Source organism: Borostomias antarcticus, assembly GCF_949987555.1.
Source record: "Borostomias antarcticus genome assembly, chromosome: 15".
In the NCBI taxonomy this organism is placed as follows: Eukaryota; Metazoa; Chordata; class Actinopteri; order Stomiiformes; family Stomiidae; genus Borostomias; species Borostomias antarcticus.
The window spans coordinates 19,605,096-19,617,595 of record NC_140248.1 but is presented as its reverse complement, the minus strand read 5'-3'; the positions used below and the strand labels follow the sequence as shown (position 1 = coordinate 19,617,595).

Sequence of the window (12,500 nt, the reverse complement as noted above, 5' to 3'; positions counted from 1 at the left end):
CACCATTTACAAGCTGTCCTCTTCTCCCAGGTACCGCATCACCATCGGCAACAAGACGTGTGTGTTTGAGCGGGAGAACGACCCCTCGCTGCTGCGCTCGCCGTCGGCCGGGAAACTCATCCAGTACACCGTGGAGGACGGAGGGCATCTGTTCGCCGGACAGTGCTACGCCGAGATAGAGGTGTGTGTGTGTGTGTGTTTGTGCGTATTATAGAGCAGGTATATATCAACTTTCTCCAATGTATTGCGGTGACTATGTGTGTGAGCTGTGTACGTGTTATAAGTGCATAGCACTTTCTTTGTAGTTTACTTCAGCGAATGTATGTGTGTGTGTGTGTGTGTGTGTTCCAGGTGATGAAGATGGTGATGACCCTGACGGCGCTGGAGTCAGGCTGTATCCACTATGTGAAGAGAGCTGGCGCCGTTCTGGAGCAGGGCTGCGTCATCGCTAAGCTGCAGCTGGATGACCCCAGCAGAGTACAACAGGTGTGTGCGCGCGTGTGTGTGTCTGTCTCTGTGTGTGGTCGACGCCATGGTGGGGGGGGGGGGGGGGGGGGGGCAGTTGCGAATTTCAGCTGTTTTCCTTCAAGTGACTTAAAAAGCTGTCATCGTGCCATATAATGATGATTTCAGGGACTGTGATTGTGTGTGCGTGCATGTGTGTGTGTGTTCTGGTCTCAGGCGGAGCTGCACACAGGCCCACTGCCCACCATCCAGGCCGTGGCGCTGAGGGGGGAGAAACTGCACCGCGTCTTCCACAGCACCCTGGACCACCTGGTCCACATCATGAGCGGCTTCTGCCTGCCAGAACCCTTCTTCAGCGCCAAGGTCCGAGTCACACACGCTAATGCCGGGCGCTCGCTACAGGGTATTTTGAAATCCTAACCGATTTCGAAATCGGGTTGCATCACGGATATAAAAGAGAATCTTAACAGATGTTCTTCTCGTGAATCTCAAACACGCACACACGGATTTGAAAGTAACGGCGCATCACACACTACAGGATCTTATCTTATATCTTATCTTACTACTATCTGATCTTATCCATCTTATCGCCCGAGGGAGCAACGAACCACCGGTCGTGGTCACAGCCTCGCTTGTAAAGTAGTGTAGTTAAGTGTTTAAGTGCGCCATCTACAGGCCTGGAGAGAACGTGCCCAGGGAGATGGAGGCCTGACCAGCTGAGCGCTGTGTGTGGTCGACTGGAGGCGACAGCTTCTCACGTCCTTCTTGCTCTGCCTTCTACTTATTTTTATACAGCAATTTTTGATGTAATCCTGCTTGGAAATAAAGCTCCAACTTTTGAGTTCACTCTACTTCAACCTCTGGACACTCCTTCTTTTTGTTAGCCTGGTGTGACCATCCCGATGTAGCGAGCTCACTGCTTCGCTCCGCAATATCGGTCTGGCCTTCACCCCACAGAGAGCGATTATGTGGGAGGGGGTACTTGCCTTGACAGACAAACACCTTCAGCCAATCAGCGTTCAGCAAACTTTTGCCAAATCCGAGAAACTCCGCTAGTGCATACTCTTGTTTAAGTGTTGTGATTAAGTATATTTCTGCAATAACTGCACTTATAGCTGCGTTTATTCTTCTAACGTTAACGTTACCACACGTTGCTTCGGGAGCCGCCATGTTTGTTTAACGAGCGGCAGGGACACAAACCAATCAGGGGCTGCTTTCCACTGTGGGGCGGGACAGCAGTTAAAACGCAGTCCCTGATTGGCCCGGTATGGTCTGGATTTTGGCATAATCGCTCTGGAGGAGGCGAAGGCCAGACCGTTCCGCGTTAGTGAAACAGAATGTGAGCTTGCGAGAACGCGATGGTCGTACCAGGCCATCTTTTTGTTACTGCATGGCAAGGATGGTCAGTTAATATTATCGGGGTCGCCCCGGTGGGTCTGTGAGCCGATCCGGAGGTTTAAGTTTGGATATGTTAACCCCTCACATTACAAGATCATCTGCGCCAAGCATCGGTACCGACCGACGTTCCAGACCAGATTTCTCCTCCGATTGTTGGGAGGTGTGAATCAGGGTTAACCGGCCCAAAAATCCCGTAGCGTGAGCCCGGCATAACTTGCTCGCTCCCTCCACATGAAAACAACCTTGTACACCAGCGTTTGTCATCTGCTTAAACGTGTGTGTTTGTCCGCCCGCCCCCCCCCCCCCCCCCCTCAGCTGAAGGAGTGGGTGGAGAGGCTGATGAAGACGATGCGGGACCCCTCCCTGCCCCTGCTGGAGCTGCAGGACATCATGACCAGCGTGTCCGGCCGCATCCCCCCCGCCGTGGAGAAAGCCATCAGGAAGGAGATGGCCCAGTACGCCAGCAACATCACCTCCGTGCTCTGCCAGTTCCCTAGCCAGCAGGTACCTCTCAGCTCTCTCTCTGCCTCTCTCTCTCTGTCTGTCTCTCGCACACACGCACACCTACACATGCACACACACACACACATTGTTAATCGTGCTTACGCGCAGTTGTCGCACGCTCGACGGAGAGATCCAAGTCTCTGCCTCGCTTCGTTCTAGATCGCCAACATCCTGGACAGCCACGCTGCCACGCTGAACAGGAAGTCGGAGAGGGAGGTCTTCTTCATGAACACCCAGAGCATCGTCCAGCTGGTCCAGAAGTAAGTCCCGCTCTCTCTCGGCTCCGTGGCTGTCGCTCCACGCACCCGAACGAGACCGCATCGGTCAAAACGTTGCGTGAGAATAAAACCACAACGGAGCACATTCCAGTGTGCAGGTATTTACTTCCTGTTTCGTGTTCTGCCCTCGTACCCAGCGCGTGTACCCACTGTACCCACTGTACCCCTTGTGCCCACTGCCTACATCATGAACACAGACGTAGTCACCCTAATCAGATGGGATAAGTAGATGAGGATGATACTTCTAGACGATGGATAGTATACTGTAGTAAATTGCCAGTTTGGGAACCTTTAAATGTCTAGCTGAGTACCTAGGACTGGAATGAGGAAGTGATTAGCACTGATAAGATACTGTAAGGATAAGCGATTACAAGAACTCCAATGTACCTGGATCTGTACTTGTTACACATGGGGAATATACTTTGTATTCTATTCTATTCTATTCTATTCTAGGTAAGTTATTTGGACGCACGTACCTGTATGCTAGCCATCTACATGGTTGAATAATCTACAATGTATCCTACCCTCCTCCCTCCTATCAGATCTGTGATCTAATATGACTGGATAGAGGAAAGCATGTACTCTCATACACAGCTGTGACCAATCCAGTCACTTTCAGATCTCTGATCTAACATGACCGGATAGAGGAAAGCATGTACTCTCATACACAGCTGTTACTGTTACCAATCCAGTCACTTTCAGATCAGATCTGTGATCTAACATGACTGGGCAGCTGAAAGCATGCGCTCTCATACACAGCGGTGACCAATCCATCCAGTCACTTTCAGATCAGATCTGTGATCTAACATGACTGGGCAGCTGAAAGCATGCGCTCTCATACACAGCTGTGACCAATCCAGTCACTTTCAGATCAGATCTGTGATCTAACATGACCGGATAGGCGGAAGCATGCGCTCTCATACACAGCTGTGACCAATCCCGTCACTTTCAGATCAGATCTCTGATCTAACATGACCGGATAGGCGGAAGCATGCGCTCTCGTACACAGCTGTCACCGGTCACCTCCAGGGCCGAGGACCTTTCCTGCAGTAAAGGCTTCTCAAAGCTCACATGTTCACACACACGATCGCATGCTTACTATACAGAAAGCCTTCATGTCGGTATTCACAACCTTTGCGTCCGTGTGTCCAGGTACCGCAGCGGCATCCGTGGTCATATGAAGGCGGTGGTGATGGACCTGCTCAGACAGTACCTCAAAGTGGAGGTCCAGTTCCAAAATGGTAAGAGATGGGTTCAAGGATTCAAGGATGTTTATATGTTTCCTATGAGCACCATACAGGTACCAGTGTACAAATGAAATGCTCAGATGTGACACTTATCACACTCTGAACAGGGATGGGTTCTGGGGGGGGGGGGACATTAGAATAAGCTTTAGGGAAGTGGGAAGGAAGGGGGAAGGACGTGGTCCCCACTCAGGGCTGTAGTTTGTCAGTTTGTCCACACGGTGGCACTGTTACACAGATGTTGTTCTCACTCTCCTCAGCTCTTTTTTATTCTGACAGCTTCTGAAGCCGTGTGTGTGTGTGTGTGTGTGTGTGTGTGTGTGTGTGTGTGTGTGTGTGTGTGTGTGTGTGTGTGTGTGTGTGTGTGTGTGTGTGTGTGTGTGTGTGTGTGTGTGTGTGTGTGTGTGTGTGTGTGTGTGTGTGTGTGTGTGTGTGTCATATCAGGACACTATGACAAGTGTGTGTTCACACTGCGCGAAGAGAACAAGGGAGACATGGCCAACGTGCTCAACTACATCTTCTCTCATGCCCAAGTCACCAAGAAGAACCTGCTGGTCACCATGCTCATCGTAGGTGTCTCCCAGTAGAACAACCACGGTCATAGGTGCACTAGTGTGTCTGTTTGAGATCTATGAACTAAGGTGTGTGTGTGCGTGTGTGCGTGTGTGCGTGTGTGTGTGTCCGTCCTCTCTCCCTACTCAGGACCAGCTGTGTGGCCGGGACCCCACGCTGACCGACGAGCTGATGGCCATCCTGACCGAGCTCACCCAGCTCAGCAAGACCACCAACGCCAAGGTGGCTCTCCGAGCCCGCCAGGTCAGTCCACATCACTTCCTGTCTCCCGAGGACAGGTGTGGCTTCTTTCATCCAGAGCTAAGCTGTGTTCGGAATCGCTCCCTCGTTCCCTCACTCCCTATTCCCTATATAGGGTTCACCATGTAGTGAACTACCTAGGGAACGGAGAAAATGTAGGCTACATGCTAGTGTTGCACGATATACCGGTACCAACGGTCTACCGCGGTGCCAAAACGTCACGGTGCCAACTATACTATAAGCTCTATACAACGGTACTACCGTGGAATACGGTACTACCGTTGAACACGCAGGGGGACAATGTTACCTCTGTTCCCAAATTCACTGGTTTCTGCTAATGAGAAGACTGGTTTGCGACACCGTTGTGCAGCTCCCAATTTGTTGGCTTGCGCACACATCTCCGCAGTCACTGGCTCGCGACACCGTTGTGACAGCTCCCATGTGTTGGCTCACGCACACAGCAGTCACAATATTGACGTTATATGTATGCCTGGGCGCAAGCCAGTCTTGTTCTCAGTAGCCTATCGTAATGTCAGAAGCGTTCCCTAGCTCCGAGTCCGCATCATCAAATGTAACATTATTGAAGAAACATAACTCAAAAAGTTGAATATGGAACTATTTTGGTTTTAAACCATATAAACAGGGAAAAGCGATAGATCATGATGGCCGTCCGTTGTGCAGGTGATGCAGGTGATGCAGCGCTGTACAGTCATAAGGAGGCAATCCATCAAACTTAATAAAGCATCTACTGTACAATCTCGTCATCCAGACCTTGCACTGGAATACAGACGAGCTAATGAGGTTAGTATGAATTTATTTGTTATAACTAGTGTTCTTGCCATTAGCTAATATTACAAAAATTAATGAATAAACCTCTTGGCTAAAGCGTGTGCTGCTGTTGCTACCTAGCCCTTCTCAGTCCTGTTGTTGCATGCTCGCTCATGCCAGACAACAGTCCTCTCACCCTCCATTCACTTCGAAGCTTCAAAGAGGCCGCCACCACCACAGAAGAAGACTACCTCGGAAAAATAAATTCACTCTGACAAAACGCGTCTAAATAAGTTATTTAATGGTAGCGCCGAGGCTTCAAAACCCAGCATTTGTTTAAATAGACCCTTTTGCTTAGGTAAGTGAAGTTTCATGTTTATCTGACACTTGTTATTTTGAGCACCTCTCCTAAATAGGCCGACACCGATTTATTTTGACGGCGAAGTGAATGGACCAGCAAAGGACTGTTGTCTGGCATGAGCGAGCATGCGACAACAGGACTGAAAAGTGCTAGCCAGCTGGCTAGCTAATGAAGTAATCTTAGTCTACCTGCTGTCATGTCGTCATGCACAGCTGTTGAATGAAATTTGTCGTCCTCTCATTCCAACTCCAAACTCCTTAAAATAATGTGAGCTAGATTATGTAGGCTGGGAGGAATTCAATGATATCCACTTCTTGACATTTGGTCATTTGATCTGGTTTTGACTTGAACAAAAGTGAAAGCTAGATAAAGCATGTTGATGTCACTGCCATCAACCAAAACCCAGTGGCCCTCCGCTGACCTTTACTGGTGGTTGGTGATACTACACTTGTGTGTATACATGGCTGATTCTGTTGTTAGATATGCATTTTAAATATTTAATATTAATAATTAATAATATGCATAATATATTTTTACTTGCCTGTAGAGTTACAATGTAATGCATTAAATGCATGTTATTCAGGCACCACTCGTATAAAGTGATTACACTGTACTGTAATGTACTGTAAATACATTGCACGTTCATAAAAATAAAATAAAAATTTAAATGCTGCAGTATTGTGATACTACTTGGTATCGTGATACTTTGGCTGGTATAGTATCGCAGGTCAAATATTGGTATCGTGACAACACTACTACATGCACTGTTCCCTGGAAATCAAGGTGAATTGTGGGTAATAAATAGCGAAACGAAAATTCCGTGGAGAATTTGGACACTACAAACAAAATGGCTGAAGCCCTTTATAGTGCACTATATAGTGAATAGGGAGCGATTCCGAACACAGCTCAAGTCTGAGGTTGCTTGCATGATGAGGAATGGCTCATTAAGAAGCGGTGTTAATATTCACCCCTCTCTCTCCGTCGCTCCCCCTGCTCTCCTCCCTCAGGTGCTGATCGCCTCCCACCTCCCCTCCTACGAGCTGCGCCACAACCAGGTGGAGTCCATCTTCCTGTCGGCCATCGACATGTACGGACACCAGTTCTGCATCGAGAACCTGCAGGTAGGCGCCGTGCACCTGCCCAGAAGACTCCTAGAGAAGCTGTTGACAGAGGGATCTTGGTGGAAATGCTAATTGAAATCCTTTCAGATTACTTCTGGGGTTTGGATTTTTTTTTCGACACACCCCATTGGGTCCATTGTGCCAGGCAAGAGAAATCAAGCACAGAGAAGTAATTGAAATGATTACAAGGAGTATTTCGATCCACGTCTGGGATGCAGTCATCTGACGAGCAGTGTTTGATCAGCATTGTTCAGTGTTATGTTGATGTTATTATGATGTATCTCTCTCTCTCTCCCTCTCTCTCTCTCTCTCTGTCTCTCCTCCTCTCCCTCTCTCCCTCTGCAGAAACTGATCCTGTCTGAGACGTCCATCTTTGACGTACTGCCCAATTTCTTCTACCACAGTAACCAGGTGGTCTGGATGGCAGCCCTAGAGGTGAGAGACAGACATCATTAGAAGTACTAGCAGTAGTAGTAGTAGTAGTTAGAAGTGGGAGTAGTTCTAATAGTACTAGTAGGAGTAGTTATAAGCACTAAGAAAGAATAGGCAAGGCAAGTTTATTTGTATAGCACATTTCAGCAACAAGGCAATTCAAAGTGCTTTACATGAGACATTAAAAGCATCAAGACAAAGTGCAAGAAAAACATAAAAGGTCATATAAAACGAAATGCAAAAAAGGACATTCAAAACAAAATGCAGGAAAAATTAAATACATTAATAAAAGTTACAGTGCAGTGTATGAATGAATAATTATTAGATTTAATAAAAAGCAGCGTCAAAAAGAAAAGTCTTCAGTCTTGATTTAAAAGAACTGAGAGTTGCAGCAGACCTGCAGTTTTCTGGAAGTTTGTTCCAGATATGTGGAGCATAAAAACTGAACGCTGCTTCTCCGTGTTTTGTTTTAACTCTGGGGACAGAAAGCAGGCCTGTGCCAGACGACCTCAGAGGTCTGGATGGTTCATAACGTAGCAGCAGATCAGAAATAGATTTTGTCCCTAAACCATTCGGTGCTTTATAAACCAACAGCGGTATTTTAAAGTCAGTTCTCTGACAGACAGGAAGCCAGTGTAAAGACCTCAGAACTGGAGTGATGTACTATTAGTAATAGTTGTAGACTGTATCTGAGAATGGTGCAGGGTGAGAGTTTCGGGGCTAAGGACAGGAAAAGGTCCTCACAGTGCATGCTCTCCCCAGGTGTACGTGCGCAGAGCCTACATCGCCTATGAGCTCAACAGCGTCCAGCACAGACAGCTGAAGGACAACACCTGCATCGTCGAGTTCCAGTTCATGCTGCCCAGCTCCCACCCCAACAGGTAGGTATTCACGAACACACACACACACACACACACACACACACACACACACACACACACACACACACACACACACACAGTCTGCAGCCCTGGCCCCCACCCTATACCCTGCGTAGCCCCATGGAGGAGAGGAGGCGTGTGTTGAATAGAGTACTGTACCAGGATAGGTCAAGCTGATCTCAAGTCGCTTGTTTGTTTGTTTGTTTTTTTGGGGGGGGCGTTAAGTTGAGTAACATAGGTGGGAAACGGGGGGGTTTGTTCAAAGTAACCCAGCCTCAATAAACCTGCTGAAATGGCCACCATATATTCTCTGGCGGTGCAATGGTCCACCATGCCCATTCTCTTCCAATGGTGCCCCCCCCCCCCCTCCACATCCCTCACCCCTCCCACATTACGCCACGTTGACCCCTTTAAATGCGTCTCATGTGCAAAAGCAGGTAATTCCAGAAGAGCTCCGGGCCCTGGTTTGTAACGAGTGTGCGAGTGTAGTTCCCCCCCCGTCAGCTCACCGGACGAAAGACGAATCGGAGCTCTTTTACGTCTTAACGAAAGATCGGTAGCAGATAAACCAGTGAGAGACTCGGGGCTTTACCTTGTACATGCTCAGCATTTCTTAAGACTGCCTGTAACAGATCGTGTGTCCCCTCACCTTCCCAGTTCAATAACAAGGTCCAGCTTCACACCAACGCGGTCACGTTCAGTATGTGTGTTGACGTTGTGGACGAATGCCGTCGTCTCTCGCTTCTGGTCGCCATGCCCGTGTTCATTTCAACACAACCGCTCGATTCAGTTGGTCAACACGGCCCTGTAACTAACCGTCATGGCCTCCACTGACCGTGGTACTGAAACGTCCGCATGCGTCCGATCTAACCTCCCCGCATGACCGGCTGACCCGCCGTCACGGACTCAAACTAGCATGCGGGGGTTGAACATCCCCACTCTTCAAGAATGGACTGACCAAAGCACACAGGAAGGCGCAGGACCTGGTTTTGCATGTTGCGGAGGAGCAGTCACGGTCCAAAGTGTGTTTATAGATAGTTCCGGTATTTCCTACCAACCGACGTCTCCTGTCCCTTCGGAAGGGAGGGAGCGCTCTTACCACAGGCTACTTGAGGCAGGCGATGCCCATGATCGTCTGTAATCATTTGAAAACGAGGCAGCGATTCAGTCGAAAATCAATCAATCAAAATCAATTGGACGGTAGTGTCTGAGAGAGTTACACACAGGACCCTGCCTGCCTCCTCCACCCTCTGATGCCTGCCACTAACCACTCAGTAATCCATGTTGTTTGATTGCAGAGGGAACATCCCCACTCTCAACAGGTATGGTACTCATTCTTACTATTGCAACCAATAGGCAGTAGACTGCAAGAGAATGTAGACTGAACAGCAGCATAGCCGAACCAGTAGCAGGACTTGGCAATGGGAATGGGAATATCAGCAGAGAAACGGAAAAGAATCTTGGATTTGGAGTACTTAGGCCGACTCGTACATTCATGAATTAATCGTGAACCGCTGTAACTTGTCAAAGATGCTGTTTGGCTATGCTGCTTGTTTCTGTTTTAAATGTTTTGACTTATCAACAACCACAAAAAAAGATCTGATTTGGAGATTGGAGCTGAATTGAATTGATTCGATGATTGTGTTGATTCTGAAATCAGTGGCGACAGCATGGCGGCATATCTGCAAACCTGTCTCTGATCAAGAGTGTCATGTCTGTCTCTGTCTGTCTGTCTGTCTGTATGTGTGATTCTGTGCGTTTAGGACTGTGGATTATAGGAATGTGTATCGGTCTATATTTCATGTATGCATGCAAACATAATGTTGGTCATATAATGAGGCCATATACTTCAAATCCTATTACAGCGAAATGTTATGAGGCATCGTTTTTGGGAATCCTGCAACGTGCCATGATTAAAATGTATTACTGTCCGTCCTCTCAGGAGATTACCATCCACTCTGGTTCACGACTTAATAAAAGATTTGGACGCCAAAATGCAGGATTGTAAAATACAGGAAGCTCAGGAGAGTAATACAGAGGAGCGTAGGCCTCCAGATACGGACTCTGTGGACAGGTTGGGCCCCCAGTCTGTTCCTCTCCTATCCCTCTGTTCCGTCTCTGGGCTGGGCTGGACTGGGCTAACTCCTGGTGACCACCTCTTCTCAGGAGGGGACCTACCGTACAGGTCTCCATACGCGGAGTGAGGAGACCTAGCCTAGCCATCCATCCTGAAGTTCATTTAGCTGCACTCCGTAATCCAACTAAATCCGTGGAAAATAATGATTGTGGGCGGAGCTATTTAAGGATGGGTTGCCAGGCTAGAGGAGACCTTTTCATATACTGCTAAAACTCCTGGGAGAACTTCGGGTCTTTCTGGTGGTTTGGCTTGTAGGTTTCGAAGCTATGCTATAGGGACATATGTGTTATTTGGAACATATTTGTTATCTGGACATGTTTGGGCAGTGGGATGGATATCTAGTAGTCTCTAACGATGACCAGATGTTCCCTATTTACATGTCCTCCTACTTACCGTTGAAGAGCCCCTCTGTGATATTCTCTGGGCCGGGATCCAGTGGGGGCCATTTTGTCATCTGTGGTTCTTGTTCTGACCCTCATTCACAATCAGCCAGGGCTGTTTTGTTTCGGTTCATTTTCCCAGCGGCTCTTCTGCAGAGCCGCCATTTTATAAAAAGTCACATTTAGAGGAGCCCTATTGCATTATGACGTAATCAGCGTACGAATGAGGAGTCAGAACTGTCTGTCTGTCCCTGCCGCCCTCGAGTAAGCCGTGGGATGAAAACGATTTATTCTGATTGGGGGGATCGAAAGTGGTGATGTCACCTGGTTTTTTTGCGAGCAGAAAATAACAAATGCCGTGTCGTCACCTCAGAATGTCCTTCTCGTCCAACCTGAACCACTACGGCATGGTGCACATGTCCAGCGTGAGCGACGTGCTGCTGGACACCTCCTTCACACCGCCGTGCCAGCGCATGGGCGCCATGGTCTCCTACCGCTCCTTCCAGGAGTTCACCAGGTGAGCGCCGAGCGGGTCGGCCCGCTAGCCCCGGGCTCGGCTGTCCGCTTCCACACGCAAACATTGTTTTTTCTTTACTTTTAGAACGTCCGTCTCACGGTCTTCTCCATAATCTTGAAAACCGCAGCGTTAGAAACGATCAAGAAACCCAATTTTTGTTGTTATTCTAAAACGGCTTTAAACCCCTAAACCCCGCCTCGTCCTCCTCAGGAACGTTAAAGACGTGTTGAGCTGCTTCTCAGACTCGCGCCCCTCCAGCCCCACCTTCCCGGAGGGCGGGAGCCCCGTGCTGTACGTGGAGGAGGACAACAAGGTGAGGTCAGACGGGAGACGCAATCCGCGCTTGACCTCCAGGCCGGTCATCGACCAACGCTAATCTCCCGTGTCGCCCCCCCCAGAGCGTCCAGGACGAGCCCATCCACATCCTCAACGTGGCGATCAAGACCGACAGCGACATCGACGACGACGGCCTGGCGTCCATGTTCAGGGAGTTCACCCAGTCGAAGGTAGGTCAGTCGAAGGCGGGGCCCCGGGTTAGAGCGCCGCCCCCCTGCCGAGCCGCTCCTCCTCTTGCCCGCTCTGTGGGAGAGTGAAAGAGCGCGCTGCCGATTTCCAGGAGAAGCGCCGTGTCTGCGCCTCGTTGAACTTCTCGTATCGTGTTTCAACAGAAAGCCCTGCTGTTCGAGCACGACATCCGCAGGCTGACCTTCCTAGTGGCTCAGAAGGTGAGGACACTTCTTCTCTCCAACTCTGCCCAACCCCAACCCCACCCCCCCGGCTAAGCTGCCAACCGCTCGCCATCAACTATCTGAATCCAAATCAAACATCTCTCAATTACCTCAATAACCAGTCAGTTGTCTAGTATGTTGGAATGACCTGCAATTGACCCTAATTTGCATCTCAAATTTGGCTTGTCTTGTTTGCATTCTGTCTCCCTCCCTCTCTCTCTCTCTCTCTCTCTCTCTCTCTCTCTCTCTCTCTCTCTCTCTCTCTCTCTCTCTCTCTCTCTCCCTCTCTTTATCTCTCTCTCTCTCTCTGCCTGGCCTGCCTCCCCTCCCCTCTGCTGCGGGGTTTGTGGCTGGCAGGATTTCAGGAAGCAGGTCAACTGTGAGGTGGACCAGAGGTTTCATGTGAGTAGAATGAGAGGGTGGGGAGGGGGGGGGGTCTATAGAACACCGCTCGCCCCCCTGCAGCGCTCCGT

The 12,500-nt window shown here is 49.2% G+C and overlaps 1 protein-coding gene across 4 annotated transcripts in view; it reads left to right on the top strand.

Moving 5' to 3' along the window:
* The window catches only part of acaca (acetyl-CoA carboxylase alpha), a 51,340-nt gene that overhangs the window by 14,138 nt on the left and 24,702 nt on the right, over positions 1 to 12,500 (top strand). For 2 of the 4 annotated variants that reach the window (XM_084449680.1, XM_084449679.1), the window contains exons 17-33: positions 31 to 181; positions 352 to 486; positions 682 to 828; positions 2,179 to 2,367; positions 2,527 to 2,627; positions 3,798 to 3,886; positions 4,334 to 4,458; positions 4,592 to 4,705; positions 6,839 to 6,952; positions 7,298 to 7,387; positions 8,147 to 8,265; positions 9,564 to 9,587; positions 11,156 to 11,299; positions 11,510 to 11,612; positions 11,698 to 11,805; positions 11,968 to 12,024; positions 12,385 to 12,429. In XM_084449680.1, the coding sequence (XP_084305806.1) occupies positions 31 to 181; positions 352 to 486; positions 682 to 828; positions 2,179 to 2,367; positions 2,527 to 2,627; positions 3,798 to 3,886; positions 4,334 to 4,458; positions 4,592 to 4,705; positions 6,839 to 6,952; positions 7,298 to 7,387; positions 8,147 to 8,265; positions 9,564 to 9,587; positions 11,156 to 11,299; positions 11,510 to 11,612; positions 11,698 to 11,805; positions 11,968 to 12,024; positions 12,385 to 12,429 (1,855 nt within the window). The remainder of the gene's footprint in view (positions 1 to 30; positions 182 to 351; positions 487 to 681; positions 829 to 2,178; positions 2,368 to 2,526; positions 2,628 to 3,797; positions 3,887 to 4,333; positions 4,459 to 4,591; positions 4,706 to 6,838; positions 6,953 to 7,297; positions 7,388 to 8,146; positions 8,266 to 9,563; positions 9,588 to 11,155; positions 11,300 to 11,509; positions 11,613 to 11,697; positions 11,806 to 11,967; positions 12,025 to 12,384; positions 12,430 to 12,500) is intronic. The other 2 variants (XM_084449682.1, XM_084449681.1) reach the window with 1 other exon arrangement.